Here is a 19,078-nt window from a genome sequence, read left to right on the forward strand (position 1 = left end):
TTTGAAATGTGACTTTACCTGGTGCTATCTGTTGCGAAAATTGAGCGTAAATTCGTTTTAGTAATTGGAACTATTTGACATAAGCATTTGGAGTACACAGTAAAGAAATGAAGCCATTGAAATTTATTTTATATTTATTTGACCATTAATGCCACGTACACACAAGTTACAAGTTATATTTATCACATGGTCGATTGTTCTTCAAGTGGGATATTCCACCTGTTATAAAATTCTTTATTCCAGAGGAACATGAATCCATGGTCTTCATATTGCATCTCAGTAACCCAATGAGGTTTCTATGAGGAAAGAAAACACAAATAAAAAAAACATCCATTGGGTTGGTGATGATAAAAATAAAAACCTTCAAAAAACATCAATAAATTAGAAATTCTAAGGTGAAAATAAAGAATAAATTATTAGGCAGATACTCATTAATGTAATTTAGCTTTTTAATCAATTAACATACATAAATTTATTACGACACCAAATATTTATTTAGTTCATACGAGGTGTGCGAGAAAAGTTGTGAAACGTTGAATGTGTGAGGGCTCTTGTGAGCTCAGACCGTCGTTTAACATTAAGAATGATGAGAGAACAGTTAAATTTAGACAATTAACATCAAGAAAATTTGACATAAGAAATAGCTACATTTTTAGAACGTATTGTTTAGCTCTTTTTATGCAGCTTATTTTATTATTTTCTGGTTAGGCCATTTTTGCATGCTGATAATAACTTTCATTTTTAATCGCATAGCTATTTCTACCAATACACAGAGTATGCTTATGTTAGACTTTTGCGCTCACTTGCATAGAGAATGGCTTCCAAAAGTTTTCTCCATTAATATGAATCCCTTGCAGATGTGTCACCATTAAATCGTTTTACAGTTTATTACATTCTACTACATTTTTTAAATAATTTTTCTTTCCTTCATTCAAGTGCATGTGAAACTTTTTCTGTATGAACGTGCCGAGATCACGACTATAATTATTAGCAAATACATAAATTTATTACGAAACCAAATATTTATTTAGCTCATACGAGGTGTGTGAGAAAAGTTGAATGTGTGAGGGCTCTTGTGAGCTCAGACCGTCGTTTAACATTAAGAATGATGAAAGAACAGTTAAATTTAGACAATATTACCGTGCATCAAATTTTGACGGACGATTCAAACATTTGAAAGATTTCTCCCTAGAGTGATTCCTGTGAGACCCGACATTGCAGACAAGTGGATGGTTCACCATGACAATGCCCCGTCTAATACGGCCATTTTTAATGGTGAGGTTTTGACCTCTATATTCATTGTTGTCGTTCCAAAACCCCCCTATTCACCTGATTTGAGTCCTTGTGAATTTTCCCTTTCCTGAAATTGAAACAAGCCCTCAGTGGGCATCATTATGAAACCCAGGAGAACATTCAAAAGACCGTGACCGACCAGTTAAAAGCCATGCGATTTCGAGACTTCCAGCCTTGCTACCAAGAGTGGGAACGACACCTCCGCCGGGGGCAGCTGTCTAAGGGACCTGCTTTGAAGTGGAAAACATTAATTTTTAAAATGTTTAAAAATTTTTAGCACAATGTCAGTCTTATTACTTTTCTAACACACCTCGTATTGTTACAATTAGGCTATAGCTTAGTTATTACATGAACAGACTTGATTCTTTCGAGGTGCGGGAGGAGAGAAGAATAGAGAAAGTGAGAACAGAACGAAGTTAACTGTACGTAATGATTCGGTAATTCTAGAATAAAGTAAAAGAAATGGGCGAGGCTATGAATTTTCAAGCAGGCGAAACGGGTGATCGTATCGAAAATATCCAATCAATTTATTACAAAAAAATTGCATGAAATGTTAAATATACGTTTTAGGAGAACATTTCAGTTATCGCAAACGAAAGACGTGGTGGTCATGTGCTTGGCAATGTAGGAAGTTCTAAATGCAGCCATTAGATTGCATATATACCCGATACAATGGTTTCTAGGATGGTCGTGCGATTTAGGAAGCGGTGTGATTTAGGTAACATTGCCTCGGTGAGGAGCCCAAAATAACTGTGACCAGCCATTATTCACACGTTTTCAGTTACTGGTTGGCTATGTGAATGTGGAAATTTTAAGTTCACTTCTGTTCTTACTTAGTAGAAACAACCCATCCCCCATCAGCTCAGCCATCCGAGAGTGTCCATACTCTCACGAAAGCTCACCCGCAAACTTATGAGTGAAAAGGTAATAGATCTCGTCAGTTCATTCGATATAAGAAGCTAGATCTCAGCTGCAAATTCAATAGTACGATATCTATTCATCAAGTAATCGTACTTACTGGCAGGCATGATATCCAACGAGGAAGCCATTTTCTAGATTAAGATCTTCACAGGAACTCGAGTTGCTCGGGGAGGGCTCTTCCAACCAATCTCTGCATCCGCCGAGACGGAGGCATTCTCTATTTTCATCATTAAAGAACGCTGGAATAAAAGATAGCATGATGTAACTCCAAGGGGCTAACGGCGGAGAGTAAGCAAGCGCAGTCGCGGGTCAGGGGTGTAAATAATACGGAACTCGCGCGCGAGAGAACTCAACGCACGCCGTGAGGTAGATTTTCTCGGACGCCGAGAGGGGAAAAAAGGAGGGGAAGCAGAGGAGGTGTCAAGTCGGAGGTGAGGCCCGGGGGCTCTCTCTCTCTCTCGTCAACCATGGCTGTGGTAGGATCGCGGAAAACCTTGCCTGGTGGAAGGTTGATGGTTGATTCCGCCAGGACGTCGGAAGTTATCCTGATTTCGAGCGGCGACGTCGCCAGGACCGTCCTGGAGTTCCACCAGGACACCAAAGTTGTGAGCCCCAAGTACTTGCCTTGCCCGAAAATTGTCGTGTTGAGTTCTCTCGCGATTTGGTATGATGTGAATGAGAGAATGGGGTATGTTTTCCGAGTTCCGTATTTTTTGTTTGCTTGTCGGCGCGTTACATGTGCCAGTCTTTCCGCGTTTGCTTCTTCTCCAACCGAAATATTCATTTTCATCGCATGCATAGTCTGTTTCTCTGTTAATGAAGGTAATTAAATTGCATATTTGTTTGTTAATTGCTGTTGTGGATACTTGGGTCCCGACCTTTCATTTGGCAACAAGTCACGGTTCCTCGGATGAGAACCTATTTCACGAACCGATTTACGTAAGCATGGTATAAGTAGTAGCGTAGACCGAGGGACGGCGCCCGTGCGGTTACAATGTGTTATACATGGATTTTTATTATTATTATTAAATATTAGCTTAACATTTCAAATTTAATAAAAAACTTAAACTTAAAAAACTGAAAATAATTAATGCCTAACTTTTCTGGAGATTTCTTCACCGTTTCGAAATAAACGCCAGCCCAAGTCAGCATATAATCAAATTTAAGTATCTTAATCTGGACATCGACAATATTCTGGAATGTTACAACCGATATTAGTGAACCATTCCATAAAAATACGTATCAGGCCAGATGATTTTATACCACTTCGCATAGGTTAACTGGTGAACTGATACGTTAACTGATACGTTAACTCATGGATTGACTGATAGGTTATTAGATAACTGACTAGGAGTGATACAACCTGTTCGTATTTTTACAGTGTTAATCTAACCATGAATTACTATTCATCTGATAATCACTTAATTCCATGAACAATTTCCTCGCATTTTAGTCCAAAAAGATAATTAAACCATTATTAAATCATCAAGCAACTGAATTTAATCTGTTTTTTTTATTTCTATGGTGATTCGATAGATTTTACAATAAAGCATTGTCATTATAATAAAAATCATATTTCTGTTCTTTAGGCATAAGTTTTATAAATTTGAGTACATACTAGGCAAAAATAAATAAATATATATATATATGTATATACTACTTCATTCATTCACACGACGCCTTAAGCGCAAATATGCATATAAATTCACAGGTAAGGAAAGAAAGGGAAAGTTTCCTTACCTGTGAATTTATATGCGTATATATGTATATATATATATATATAGTCTTTTACCTAACTCCGAGGAAGGTGGTAATGCCACCGAAAATTTAGTTATTTTGTGAGTGTGAGTTTCTATTCTTTATTGTGTGTTCTGATACTGCCCACCCTAGGGTTTTTTATGATATTTACCTCGCCGAGGAACCTTTCGAAGTGTATATATATATATATATATATATATATATATATATATATATATATATATATAAATAACGGACAAAATAAACACTAATAAAGAACATAGGAACACATAGAAAAGGACACTCACAGAGAAGCTTGCAAACGTTTCAGCGGGTTGACCCGCTATCGTCAGTGCTGAAGGTGAACTGCTGCAGGCCGATCCTCCAGAAGCTCTCCTTGGTGAAGTAGTGGGGGTGGAAGAAGGGGAAGGGGAGAGGGGGGAAGGGAGGGTAGGGTTTGCTTTGACTATTAGTGGGCAATGTTTAGCCCGGGCGTTTCAAACGCCTTTTCAACCCAAATATGTGCCATTTCCCTCGTACTCACCTCGATGATGGTTGCCTTTTCTGGCAGAATTTCAATGATGGTTAGGGAAAAACATTTATCGAAGGAACTATTGTGTGAGGCGGTGTGAATGGGGACGGGTTCATGAAAGGGGGGGGTTTTGCAGGAGTGTCTGTGGTTGTTCATTCGGATGGATATGGGTGTGGTGCATTCTCCTATGTAGTACGAGGGGCAAAAATTACAAAGTAGCTTGTAGACAACGTTGAAGGAGGTACAAGACGGTATGGAGGAGGATCTATTGATGACAGGTGAAGTGGTGGGGCGTAGCAGAGGGCAGCACTTGCAACGGGGGCGGTTGCATGGAGTAAGGGAGGAGAGTGGGGGGAGTGTGTGTCGGAGGAGGGGGCGGGTGGATTTTAAAATATTACCTAAGTTAGGTGCTCTTCTGTAGGCAATGGAGGGGCAGGATGGAAGAAGAGCAGCTGTGGTTTTGTTTTTGCTGATGATGGGGTACAGATCTTTTAATATTTTTTTTAATTTTTTGAGTGCCAGGGAAGAATGTAGTGGTGAGATTGAGTTTTCTGGTTTGTTCTTTTTTGGTGCGTGGGGTGTACTGTTCGGAGGGAGAGAGTATTTTCTTTTTAAGCAGGGATTCTGGATACTCTCGTTTGAGGAGAGCATGGTGGAGGTTCTGTGTGGCTCTTTGAAGAGATGGTGAATTGTTGCAGATGCGATGGGCGCGGACTGAGAGGGAGTATATATATATATATATACTCCCTCTCAGTATATATATATATATATACTGAGAAATGAAACGTTAAAGCAATATTGAACTAAATATTTAAAATATAAGGGGACTTCTCTGAATTCCCGAATATAAATAAAAAACAGTCATAGAGCTGTTGGGCGTTGAAATGAATCAATCAATGAGCCATTCACTGCTCGAGGGAACGACAAACCCTCGACTTTAATGAACCGTTCTCACGGAAGTGAGCGCAATTCATGAGCCGGCACTCCAGCGCCTCAGGCGGTCACTTATCGAACTTCCAAAATTGGCCGCATTTGGCTTAATCTGTTGTGCCATTTACAATGAAGTATTAATTCGGAAATACAGAATATCTCCCAGGAAACTTTAAATATAATCAATTTTACCGGTCATCTGCGTTGCATTGTTGTCGCAACCAAACGTAACCAGTGCCTGGGCCATCTCAATCATAAATTCTGTAGTATTCCTAGTCCTTGGCGAGATTTCAGTAGTAATGATCGATGGATCCCTAAGGAATTCCAGTCGATTTTGGATTTTGCTATTGGGAGACATAAAGAAAGAAAATAAAGAATTACATGATTAAAAAATTGAGATTTTTTAGATTTTTTAAATTCCAATCATCTCTGATAGCTATTTTTCACAATGAAATTTACAAATAGTGAGAATAGCCATCAATCTTCGGTCATTAAGAAGAAATTAGAAGCATTTTTACAATTTATTAAAAGCTTTCACTCTTTAAATAAAAATAAGGGTTTTCTGGTTGGTGTTGTAGCTAGTATATTGGTTTCCTAATTAGTGCGTCCGGTTTCAAAGTCCGGCAGTTGCAGAGATTTTTTTTAGAGACCAAGCGCTTGAATGCTTTGGGTAGGCCATTTCAAGTACCGCACTCTCTCCGTCAGATGGGACGTTACGGCCTTGTTTCTTTCTGTCCAGGGAAGGCTTACGACGAAAATGAGATTCTGTCCTCTCTTCATTCCCTTCCATTCGCTCGCAAGGGATCAGCTTTAGCTTTCGTTTGACTCCTCCAAATAATAATCAAGAATTTAACCCGATTATGAAATAGCGCAACACCGCGGAATCCGCGAACGATATCGACCTACCTGCAAACTACTCTTGCGGCGAGTAATCTTTGTACTTAGTTAGCATAATTGGTTGGGGGTGCTAATTGGCTGAATATTTTAAGGGCCCTCATCTAGAAACCTCACTACTGCTAGATGCGTCATCAGATGGTGACGTAGCTGCTATAGTAGCCGAGCATCGCTACAATCGCCCGCTGCGAAGTCTAGTGAGGTCCATGGCATGCTACTTGCTACAAGTAATATGCCGCCTGATTTCGTCTGCTCATCGTCTCGCATTTATGATGAATTTTTATTTGAAAAATATTGATTTTTAAAGGGCTTTATATATCGTGATAACCATTTCTTATTGTATAAAAATGTATAAATGCTTCAATAACCGGATTTGATACTAATGAGTAAGTATTTTACTTAGCATAACTACTGTCACCAATACCGCGATGAAACCTCTTCGACTGTGAAATACTTTTTTACGTAAAATAACACTTGTCAACACAACTATACTGAAACCTGAATGGATTTGCTTTTCTAATAGCTATTAACTTCGGTGTGCCTTGAAAACCATTAATATTTATATGTAAGTGCCTAATTAAATTTGCAATCATCCGATTAGTGCCTGCGAAATCCACAATTTGCGAAAAATGCTAAAAAAAAAAGCCGTTTTCCAGTCAGCTACATCATGATACGAATAAAAAGTAAACTAAAAACACTGTTTAAAGACCTTCTCGAATGGTCTTAAATATCTTTTAGCGTCCAAGAAAACTTGTTCAACGTTTCTTGTTCAAGACATCTCCAGTAGTGTGGAAGATGCTTTAGTTTATAAATATTATAGCTTTCTAAATGTTCATGGTATTTATATTTAGGAGTAAAGGCAAACCGTAATTTTAAGATGAATATAATAACTTTTGTAAATCTACTCTGGCGTTTTATTTATAAAAAACTGAGGTTCATTTACAAACAGCCCTCGTATATTAAGTGTAGTGTCCACTTCATTCAATTTGGCAGTGGTTTGACAATTTATGCTGTTTTTTTTAACTTACTGGTGGAGGGAAAGGCCAATCATTAGTTTGATTGCTGCACCTGTAAGGCCAGTAACAAAACATCTACTAATGCAAATTTAGCAAGGCATATATCTGCCTGAAGGAATGCTTTCGGATAATCGAAAAATAAACACTCCATTAATATTTACGTCCCGTTATATGACACCTGTAACCACTGGTTTTAAGAAAAACTTCATAAATTTTAACCTCTTATAACCCAATATTGCTACTAAGGAACATCAAAAATGTATATATTATACGCTCTCTTTAGGAATTATCTAAACTGCGCATTATTTTGTGTTGTTTATTGTAATGACGAAATATGCAGCTGCCCCAATAATTATGATTGATTGCAAAATTTTCAATTTTTCATTATAAAAAACCTTGAAATGAGAATTCTCCCAAAAGTGGCTCTGGGTTAGAGACGGTTAACGCTTCAGCTTATGGCAAAATCACGAAGATGGGCTGTGGAATATGGACACATGCGCAAGAATACCGTTAAGTATTCCTTGTGTACCCTTCAGTAAGCCCTTCAGGAAGCCTTGTGAAGCAAACAACCCAAAAAACGATGTACGATCGCCATAGATGACGTTTGGCAACTCTGTGGGCGGGAGACCGATGTTTACGTATTTAAGAAATTGACACAATTTGGTATCCATTGAATTGCTGGCATCAGGGAGGATTTCTCGCGTCACATTGCTAGCGGGAACTAACTGGGAATAAGAATTTTACATGGTTTCACTACTCACTTTCTCATTATTACTATTCTAATTATTTCAGAGGGAATTTTATTTTGATTTCAACTCGTAAAACTTAGGTGAAATATTTTAGGGCAAAATCATAGAGAAAGAAAATGAGGTGTTATTGAATTATTTTTGGCAATGATGCATAAATTAGGAAAAACATCTTTTGATGGTGGCCTATTTAGAGTCAACTTTTGATGAAAATACAACCTGCAAAATCGTTGACACGAAGGGCATTCTGTGTTGTTGAAGTGATTAACTGCATCAAGTATTTCATCTTCATAGTGTGTCAGGCCGTTCCAAAGAAGTAACCCGAGAACGGGAACCTTAAAAAAATATTGTCCAAAAAATGAGTTCCTAGTCTATGCAATATGAGCAACTAAACACATAATTATCATGATTAGGAAGAATAAATTTCAAGAATAATAGGTCAAAGTATGATAATTGATGTAGAATGATACACTGTTACATCGCCTGCAAGCATGATAATTGGCAACGATAGAAAAAGTACCTATATTAAATCTAACGGAAAGAATCATCAAATTATATGACTTCATTATGAGTATTGCTGTGAAAACTTTAAAAGAATCGTTTCCATTTGAAAATCTTTATAACTTATTTCGGATGGATTCTTTGCGTAAATCATTTTCACCACAGTTGAATGAATTAATTATGAAATGTATCGCAAAACAAGAGAAAATTTCATATTTTTATCGTCTGTACTTTATTTTTTTTGTTTAGTCTTCTGACATTTTTTTCCATTTTAATATCGTGATGATTTAATTATTATTTCTATGAATGATAAGTAAGTTACCTAAATGTTGATTTACACATGAGTATAATCTAAATCATTTACCATACTTTATCAAGATGTATAGTCTACATATATATAAAAATAGGTAAACAAGCAATTATTAAAAAATTATGTGAATCGACCCATTTATTTATCGACTTTAATTTTAAAGAAAGAAGCACATATAATCACTTATCAAGTAAAAAACTTGTCTACAATTCTTACATGCCAAAAAGTCCCACACTCCGTCCCATCTCTTTCCGGGATGGCCGTAGGAAAAGTTGAGCATGGATAAAATGGAAGAAACAAGGCGACACAGCCTGTAAAACAGGGAATTTTTACAAGTACGACCATTGAAACCTTCATTTCCAGCAAAAAAAAAGCTAATCCAAAGGTTTATTTGAGAGTAAGCTTATAAAATTCAGAGCAAAATAAAGCTATGAACTCCACTACTGCGAGAGCCCAATAGGCTGGATTGTAAATAAATGGTTTTCTAACATTGTCCTTGGGAACGCTTGCGGCGCTTACTGCTAAATGTTGCACCTAGGAAACCGAAATTGAAACAAAAGTAGAAAATTTTCAAGATTTTGTATGATTCATAATTAATTTGACCATGGAAATTTAAATATTTAATATTGTAACCGTACGGGCGCCGTTCCTCGATCTACACCACTACTAAACTAATACCAGGCTACCGTAAATTGGGTCGTGAAATTGGTCCTCGTCCGGAGAACCGTGATGGGTTGCCCAAGGAAAGGTCGGGACACATATATCTATAACAGCAATTAACAAACAATTATGCAATTTAATTACCTTCATTAACAGAGAAAAAGGCTAAGCGTGCGATGAAAATGAATATTTCGGGCGGAGAAGAAGCAAACACGAAATGACTGGCACACGTAGCGCGCCACCCGCGACCAAGCAAACCAAAATACGGAACTCGGAAAACATACCCCATTCCCTCATTCACGCAATACCAAATCGCGAGAGAACTCAACACGGCAATTTTCGGGCAAGGCAAGTACTTGGGGCCCACAACTTTGGTGTCCTGGTGGAACTCCAGGTCGGTCCTGGCGACATCGCCGCTCGAAATCAGGATAACTTCCAGCGTCCTGGCGGAACTCCAACAGCTCTTCCGGCGAGACCGCCGCTAAGAATCAGGATCGTCGCTCCACCGCGCAATCAGCCCTTGACCGGCCACCATCAACCTTCAACCAGGCAAGGTTGTCCGCGATCCTACCACAGCCGTGGTTGACGGGAGAGAGTAAACCTCCTGGCCTCACCTCCGAACTGGCACCTTCTCCACTACCCCTCTTTTCCCCTCTCAACGTCCGAGAAACAGCTGCCTCCCGACGCGCGTTGAGTTCTCTCGAGTGCGAGTTCCGTATTATTTTACACCCCTGACCCGGGATCGCACTGGCTCACCTTCCACCTGCTGACCCGGTGGAGTTACAATATATTTTCGAGCTCTTAATATCTGAAAAATTTGTATAGGTTTTCTTGAAATCTTGTCACCTGGAATGTCTACTTCGTCAGGATGAATTGTTTTAAAAAAATCCCGATTAGGCATCAATTGACATTCGGTTATTACCAGTCATGATGATTATTCTGTTTTAAATCCATCGATCATTTTCACCTATCTCTAAGTTCAGTTGAAATTTCTTATTCACGTCCTTTAGTGATAGAGCCAGTTATTCTCTCGATTATGTTTAATCAAAATTATATATAACGTAGCTCCCTCTTGCTTAACTTCTTTGAATTCATAAGTTGCTGTGGTAATGAATTCGGTTGCTCCCGACCAGGTAACACTTCGTCGGTATCGAAAATGGCGACAAATTAATGAAGAGGCTCTACTAGCACGCATTGATGCATTGTACATAAAGATGCGGGAATATAGGGCTCAGTTTGAAATAGTGCTGAGTATAAATTAACTCATGATACTTAACAGGGACAGCATTGGGGAGTAAGAGATGAGGGTTTGGAGGAAGTTGGAGGGAATATGGTGGATGGATCGAGTTAGGAATGAGCAAGTGTTAAATAGGAATATAATAAAAAATTTAAAGGAAGGGTAACTGGCTGGGACATTAGATGAGAAGGAATGCAATTTTGAAAGTAGCTTTGGAGTGAAAGGTAGAGGGGATCAAAAGAATGGGAAGGAGAAGGCAGAAGTTTATTGGCAGTTAGCGTAAAAATTGGAAGATGTGGAGACTTCAAGGAGATGGCCGGAGACAGGAGGGAATGGAGACAGCATTGACGCAGGGGACCTGCCGACGCAACGGGCAGAGCACCACAAGATGATGAAGTGCTCAGGTCGATTTCGTCAATGTGGGCGTGGTATATCCCACCCCAGCGCGCCCATTTCTGCCGTTTCTACCCTACATTCCCTCCCCTGAATTCGCACCTAGTTTGCGCAATTTTGGATCGCGATTGAAACGGGTACACTATAATTACCTTCTCCGTACCTCAAACTCCACGTTTGCGCCTTCCTCCTTACTTCATATTTCCAGAGGAGTGAGTAAAAGAGAGTCACTACTTATTTTCGCACTCATCCGTCTCCATCTTGTGTACAGAGCGTGCTTATTGAATTCGATCCAAAAAAACTAAATCCATAAACTTAATACTCTTACGCATATATGATACGAATACGGTAGTTTCCTTCACCAAAGAAATCGATTGGGATTCCTTACCCACCATTAGTGCATTCATAATATACACTTTATTTTGTTTTATAAATCCCAGTTTTGACGAATGGCAATTGTCAATTTCAACCTCATTTAAAAGAGGTCAAATTGGCGCCCATGCGATGCGACTCCACGTGACTTCAAAGGAACCTAGTTTCTATACGAGTAGATAGGAGCTTTACATCGTCTGAGATTACCAATGCATGCATGAGGTTACCAATGCAAGCTCAGGGAAACATCTCTTAATAATACCCATTAAAGTTACCTAAGTTCGGAAAGTTTGCTTCGCTTCAAAGTTTAATAATAATCCTTATTTAAGCCAAGCGCTAACTGCTAGCAGGGTATTCTGCTACCTGCTAGCAGCCTGCGTCGTATCAGCGCTGAAAGCCTCGCTCCAAGGTCACCTCAAGGTCAACGGCGACAGCTGGAACCAGACATACGTCACACGGGTTTTACCCAGCATTCCTACTTAGCCGTCGCGCTTTCGCGTGCTTGAAAATTTTCACTTTTCGTGTAGTCGCGAAAAATAGATATCGTCATTCTAAAATCTAAGACCGCAAAATGCGTACTCCAGGAGTAATAATCTTTCGATATAGGCAATAAAAAATAACAGGAAACCACCCTATTACCCAGGGAGTCGCTGGATACTCGTAGGATACGCGGAAAACTTAGATTGCTTGAGCAATAGAGGATGGATATCATAAAAAGTGACACAGTGAAAACCGTTTACGAATCCCAACACATTTCCAGGTCTGGCAGCAACGATAAATTAAAAGCGATGTTTTGCGGAACGTTTAGGTATGGGAATTCCTTTTTACTACACATGATGAAAGACGTTGATAAATGCTTGCCGTCATTTCGTAAGATCATTTCCTTTTTTACTTTTCCCTCATAAGACCCCATTTAGAATACGCTGCCAGTGTTTGGGACTCTTATGAAAAACGTTTAATAACAGAGTAAGAACGCGTGCAAAGAAGAGCTGCCAGGTACGTGAAAGGTCGGTACGATAGTCTTGTCAGTGTAACTGATCTTTTAGATGAACTCGGATGGGAATCTCTGTCAGACCGTAGATTGAAAAATAAAATAAACCTTTAGATAAACTCAAGAGCAGTGTCTTTTCTAACGAAGTTAGCCACATCTTACGGATGCCAAAATGCTACGGAAGATCAGATCAAATAAATAAAATAAAAGAGATAGACTGTAGAACCGACAGATTCAGAATGTCTTTTTTCCACGATCAATAACAGCTTATAACGGCAGCGATAGAAATCATACGTAGATTAAAGGACTTGTAGTGTAGCCTACTAGCTTATGTAAAACTTAATGCATGTTTCTTGTCTTTATTTTTATTTCTAATAGCATATGGTAATATAATATGTTAGTATTAGTGAAGTGTTTTGGAATATGTGGTGTGCAAGTGGGAGTCCAATTGCATGCTGGTGATTGATCCTCCCCTGCCAATCACCCTAGAGGTGGCTCGCAAGATATTATGTGGATGTTACGTGTAAGCGGCTGGTGTCCTAACACTCCCTGCCCCATGCCTATTGAGGCGGCTTGCTGGGTAGTATTTAGATGTATATACATATCCCATTCTGCATCACCCAAACAGACACTCATCCCGTCAAAACTATTAAATGGAAATGTTCTTTGCCTTGCCTGAGCAACCTTGAGTGTTTCCACTAGCGTTGGTCCCTAATGATGACGTTTCACTTGAAAACCATACTCAATTTAAAAAATTAAATGAAATTATGCAGTCAAAGCTTTTCATTCAAAAGAGTATAAAAAAATCTAATACATAAACATGACTTACCGATAGTGAAAATTTGTGTCAATGAAGCCATTACTCAGGTTGGCTGAATTATATCCCGGAGTGTTTTCGTGTCGTTGATCTGATGTTTTTTTATCGGGCTGGTGTGAATGGTGGATAGTTTGATTCCTCTTCCGTGGACGCAGGTTCAAATCTTTTTAGTGGCGGAAAATTTTCACTGAACCGATCCCTCGTTGAGCTATTTATGGAGGGCACTTGAAATACAGCACTCCATTTGTCGCGTCGGTTGGGACACTAAGTGGTAGTCATAAGCGTCTTTCTTGAAGAGCAGTCTAGCTTTCTGGATGTCCCCGCCTCCTTGCTTTTCAGTTCTTCCTTATGGAACAAATGAATGAGGTCTCGGTGGCCTCTTCCAATCTTTTACCTACACCTGAGGCTTTACTTTACTATCTTGACCTTAAATTATACCTGGTTTTATGTATAGCAAATGTTGTGCGCCTACTCGTTAAAGCGTTGGGAACTCGAGTGATGGGATAAGGAAGTTCACTCCAATCGTCACCTACTAATTCATTCCGTGACATTTGACCTAAGAGATAAGCTCTTGATGTTTTTTGCCTCCCATTCCCTCTCAAACAAATACACATAGAACGTTTTCTATGACGGGTATATAGAGGATCGAGCACCAGTCAATGGCGTGATCTCCACCCCAAGGCATGTTAAGAAATTGCGCATTTAAAGAGATCATCAAGAGAAATGCTCTTCACACAAATAATTGAAAGGAAAAATGATGCAAATTAAATTTTTTTTCTCTATTCATATTATTGGAAAGAGAATTCGACTTGGAGGATAGATTATTTGGATTCTATACATTTACAACTGCGAGGTACTGAGCAAGCCACCACCGGTGCATGTACCTCATCGTTATTCCACACTAAGAATGCAACACTTATCCTAGCCCTAATCAGAAACGCGCTCGCTTAGCGAATACAGACAATGCACTCAGGACAACGACACACGGTCAGACAAGAAATTGGGAGAGGTCTAAGGACACGAACACGTTGCCATGTAGCTAAAACGCCTAGTTAGCATTAGAAAAACGAAAAGTTAATGTAGTAAGTGATTAATGAATGAATAATAACTGGGGATGGTCATATCGGATACATCGGATCCAAATTTCCTCGGATATTGCCCTTCATCGGATACATCGGATCCAAAGTCACGGGAGACATCGGATCTGGATACGATATTTTAAATAATAGCTTCAGTGAATGCAACGCAAATAAGGGTGGAAAAGGTTCCGATTATCTCTTCGAATGCACCGTCGCATGCGATTCTTGTCCTACTCATGAACCGTTTTGTTTGAAAGCTCTCGCAGAGGTTACCTAGGAGAATTTCAGCCGTGAAAAATAAATAAGGCAAAATACGACTGGCACATAGTGTGACTCTTCCAATTGATTGAACAATCATCGGGGAAATCAGCGAAAGGCGTCAGGAATTTGAAAATGCATTTGGATCCGAAAATATCCGTTCCGAAAGATCCGGCTCCGAAAATCAAGGATCCGATCCGAATCCGGATCCGAATAAAATCCTGGTTCCGTCCATCCCTAATTATTACATACCAAAAAATTCAGGCACATAATTAGTATCTAAAAATATAATAAGTTATTAAGTATAGATATAAAGCTAATTTTACCAATTCCGAATGAAACTGTCCTGGTGCTGTTCTTTGGTACTACGATATATTTTATGTTACCATAGAAGGTTCCATTAGGTAGCACGAGCAGTCCTAAAGTAAACCCGGTCATCACGCATTAAGTATCATTCCAACTCTTGTCACTAGTGGCACGAGGATCGCGTGCCTAATCTTGTGAAGTGGACAAAGGGGATTTCATATAGGAGGCCCAATTCCATCACATATAAGGCAAATTTCTATTGCCACTTCGATCGCATTTTACTCATTTTGCAAAAATGTCCGCGACGCGGTGACGAGCGCAGTGCCCTTTCCCAATATTTTGCATTATAACGTTCGTAATTGCGAGGAACAACATTTAAATTATATTAATTTAATGGAACGCATCGCCATGCATGTAAAGTTCGATAGATACACCTATGTAATTATGTCTTATTTCCCTGAGAAAGTCGGATCAATTTGTCCGCCAGTGACGCGAGTGGCGACTTTTCTGAACCCATTTAAAAGCGCAGTCGGTGATAACACTTTTAGAGGCCGCCTTGGAGATCCTGTATTGTAATATTCGTGACAATATTAATGGCTGCTAATATCAGAAGCGGGCGAGTGATGCAAAAAAAAAACCTTTGAGAAAATTAGTCAAACATGAACCTCATAGCAGCAGCTGAGGGTTGCCCGGCAACGTCTGTCCTGTAGCACTTTATGTTGCATATCAATCGCTTTTGAGAGACGGGATCGCCAGCAGTGAGAGATTCTGTCACTCCTATAATTACAAAATGGAAATTATTACATTTATAAGCGTCGGTTACGGACAATCGCAGAATTCTATACTTTGGAAAGAATATTTTTATTAACGTCGCTTATTAATGCATAATTTATCAAGTATAGAGTTATTTTATTTTACTGCCATTGGGGTAGCAATTTATTGCATAAGGAAGAGTACACACACAATTTGTATTATTTATGTTAACATTTAATTTAAAACGTATTAACAACTCAATGGGAGCATTGCCAATAATTACATTTTTTAGACCGACCCTTAATTTAATTTTCGCAGAAAATTACTAGAGGAGTGAATGTCATCATATAAAAGTTATTTTTAGTAGATGGAGAGCTTTAAAAGTACGGTGTATTTTTTAATCGCTTGTACGCAGGGTCGGAGCTAGGAGTAGTTCCTGTCACTTCCTCAACCATCACTGCTGCTTACATTCCCCAATTAAAATAGTTCCAAATCATATATATGTAGACTACTTAGGTTAGATAGCCTGGGCCATAAACATCATTTGGTATTGGCTAATATATTTCAATGTTAATGATAATTGTTTATTTTTATACCGTTTAAGAAATAGTAACGTTGTGTTGGTGGTTTCTGAAAATGGCAACTTGCATTACCATTGCGTCGTGGGTTGTCATTAACATGCAAATATCATCGTCTGGATACATTGGATAGCCTGGGTCGTTAAGATGATTTATTACTGGATAATATATTTTATTTCAACGATAATTATGTTATCTATGTCCCTTAACCCTTTAAGACCCACCAAAATAATTGTAGCCGTTAAAATGCATACAAAATACGTTTTAAGGCTAAAATTAATGCGTAGATTCCAAAAACATTTGCATGAAGGCGATATCTATTATGGCTTCTGAGATACAGTCTGGAACGTGAAATAATGCCAATTCTCGCTCTCTCATGGTCCATAGGGATACATACGCCACATGACATAAAAACGCTAATTCCATGAAAATTAAAGTACAAATGCTGAGTTTTTTGTACTAACTTCACAGAGTGGGTACACATAAAGGATAAACCGAAAGCTCTATCATTACTGACCATCTCATTGATTTGTTGTAAACTATCAAATTTCCACTTTTTAAACAGCATTTCAAGTGAAAGTTCTTACCAACGTGGAAACAACGATATCAAAAGGATGTCAATAAAAGAATTTCAAACCAGAAGCCAATCGCCTATTCTTCAATCGAACCAATTCTTACAATCTTACAATTTCTCATTTTATTTCGAGAGAATTTCAAACTTTTGGGACATATATGTCCCTTGCACCTTAAATTGTTAGGAAATAGTAAAATCTCTACTGGTGGTCTAGTATAAAAGTGGTGGTGCTTTCTGACAATGGACTCTTGCACCACCGTTGTGGGTTATCATTGACATACAAATATCATCGTCTAGATAGATTAGATAGCATGGATCGTAAAGATGGTTTCTTATTGGCTAATAACTTTTAATGTTAATGATAATCGTATGTGTTTATACCCCTTAAGAAATTAAACGGCATGGTGGTGGTTCCCTGAAAAAGTCAATTTGCACCACCACGGTGGGACGGTGTACCGCCCCACAAAGTTTTGTCCAGTGTGGATGATACAAAAGTGAATGTTATTTCTATACATCACGTACAAAAATGACATACTTTTAGAGACACATTTTGGATATAGTACCGATGATTTAAGATTTTTGCAATGAGATATAAATTTATTAATTCCCGATTCGTGATAATGGCGAAATCTTTTCGGTTTTTCCACCGGGTGAGTTGATTGTAGGCCAACGTTTTGATGGCAGCCTATGTCATCGTCCTCCTCAGGGCTTCACAATCCGAAAATGGTGCCATTTTATGCTGCGGTCTGTTTCGCGCTAAATGTTGTTAGGTTCCTTCTGGTTAGGATAACAAAGGAGGCGATTGAGATCCGAATGGAAACAAAAAAAAACTTCAAGCGTGGCACAGGCTACACTTTAAGCGCCGCCTGGATCGCAGCACTATGAAAAATCGAGGTAGAAAGGGAGAAAATTAGCGCGGGACAATCAGAAGGAATCAGACAAATTTTGGTGCGAAACAGACCGCTATATAACAAGGCACCATTTTCGGAGTGTGTTGCCCAGAGCACGACGGATGAGGCAGCCATCGAGACGACGGCCTACAAGCAGCTCACCTGGGGTAAAACCCGAGAATATTTCACCAGTACACCATGAAACGTTTCCTGATATGTCATTTTGTCTTTCAAGCTCAGAATTGATAGTCATTGCGGACGAATGTTGGCTAGGTTTGAGGTGATCTATTTTTAGGTAGACATTAACTTTTGCTATCTCCTAAAAGATATCGCATGAAAAGCGAAAGAAATACGTGGCTTATTATTTAAGGATTAAGTAAATCAACATAGTATAGAAATTTAATTGGGTAAATTCTAGTTATCTTTCTTTGTGTGACCGCGTTTTTCTATAAGTATATATAGATCGACGAACCCCCTCATTGCTGCGACTGTGAGCAAATGTCCAACATTAAAAATTCATTTGATTTCAGCAAATTGTTTCTCATGAAATGATATCTTAAATATTTTTATTTATAGAATGCGTATGATTTCTCTAATCTCCATGATTAATGTTGTGTTTCGACGTTGAAAATACATATTTCGTGTGCAGTGAATTTCTTAAATACATCAAATACTGGAGTATAGGCGCATATCAATTTTCAAGTATTAAGTTTCATTTTTTGTTAAATATTTACGAAAAAAATGAAATTATTATGTAAATCAGAGGAATGACCCAATATTATTCGTATGCGTGCGTAAAAAGTAGTCCGTTGTGAGGCATGAAGATTTATAAGTAGTTCTAATTCATTTTCCATATTAAATGTTCCCCTCAGAGTGCATGTTATTGAGTTAAATTATGATTAACTGCAAATTGAATTCCTTCATTGAACGATTTGTGAAGTTATTTCTCACGCTAATACCGGCGATTGTCAGTTTTCAATGGCATGAATTATGGTATGTGCTTTTGTTTTAGAATTATTTATGAAAATATATTTTTGTCACCAAGAGCCCATTATGTTCTTATACGCTGACAAATTTAGTTTATTAATATTCAAGTGCTAAAAAGCATATAATGGCTGATAAGGTAGATAAGGTTCTCGTTCTTCAAGTCTGAACTATGGCGCGTATAAATATATTCGCCCCGACCCGTTTATGGTTGCCTAATTTGCTAAATTATCCGGAGATATATTTTCCCATTTTAATTTGAATTTGGGATATTCCTTCCCTACAATCCAATCCATATGCAATGTG

The 19,078-nt window shown here is 38.5% G+C and overlaps 1 protein-coding gene across 3 annotated transcripts; it reads right to left on the reverse strand.

Moving 5' to 3' along the window:
• Positions 1–116: 116 nt before the first annotated feature.
• On the reverse strand, positions 117–13,861 carry LOC124154383. 3 transcript variants are annotated; one of them, XM_046528070.1, is made up of 7 exons: positions 13,363–13,861; positions 9,097–9,191; positions 8,289–8,404; positions 5,606–5,757; positions 2,312–2,453; positions 1,433–1,523; positions 117–296 (listed from the first exon to the last, which is right to left on the reverse strand). In XM_046528070.1, exons 1-6 carry the CDS (start codon positions 13,391–13,393, stop codon positions 1,436–1,438), a joined length of 624 nt encoding a protein of 207 aa, XP_046384026.1. In that variant the 5' UTR covers positions 13,394–13,861; the 3' UTR covers positions 117–296; positions 1,433–1,435. The 3 variants fall into 3 exon arrangements, with proteins under 3 accessions (XP_046384026.1, XP_046384025.1, XP_046384027.1); XM_046528071.1 differs by lacking the exon at positions 117–296 and adding an exon at positions 429–1,360; XM_046528069.1 differs by lacking the exon at positions 1,433–1,523 and having other exon boundaries at positions 13,363–13,856.
• Positions 13,862–19,078: the final 5,217 nt, after the last annotated feature.

Source organism: Ischnura elegans, chromosome 2, assembly GCF_921293095.1.
Source record: "Ischnura elegans chromosome 2, ioIscEleg1.1, whole genome shotgun sequence".
In the NCBI taxonomy this organism is placed as follows: Eukaryota; Metazoa; Arthropoda; class Insecta; order Odonata; family Coenagrionidae; genus Ischnura; species Ischnura elegans.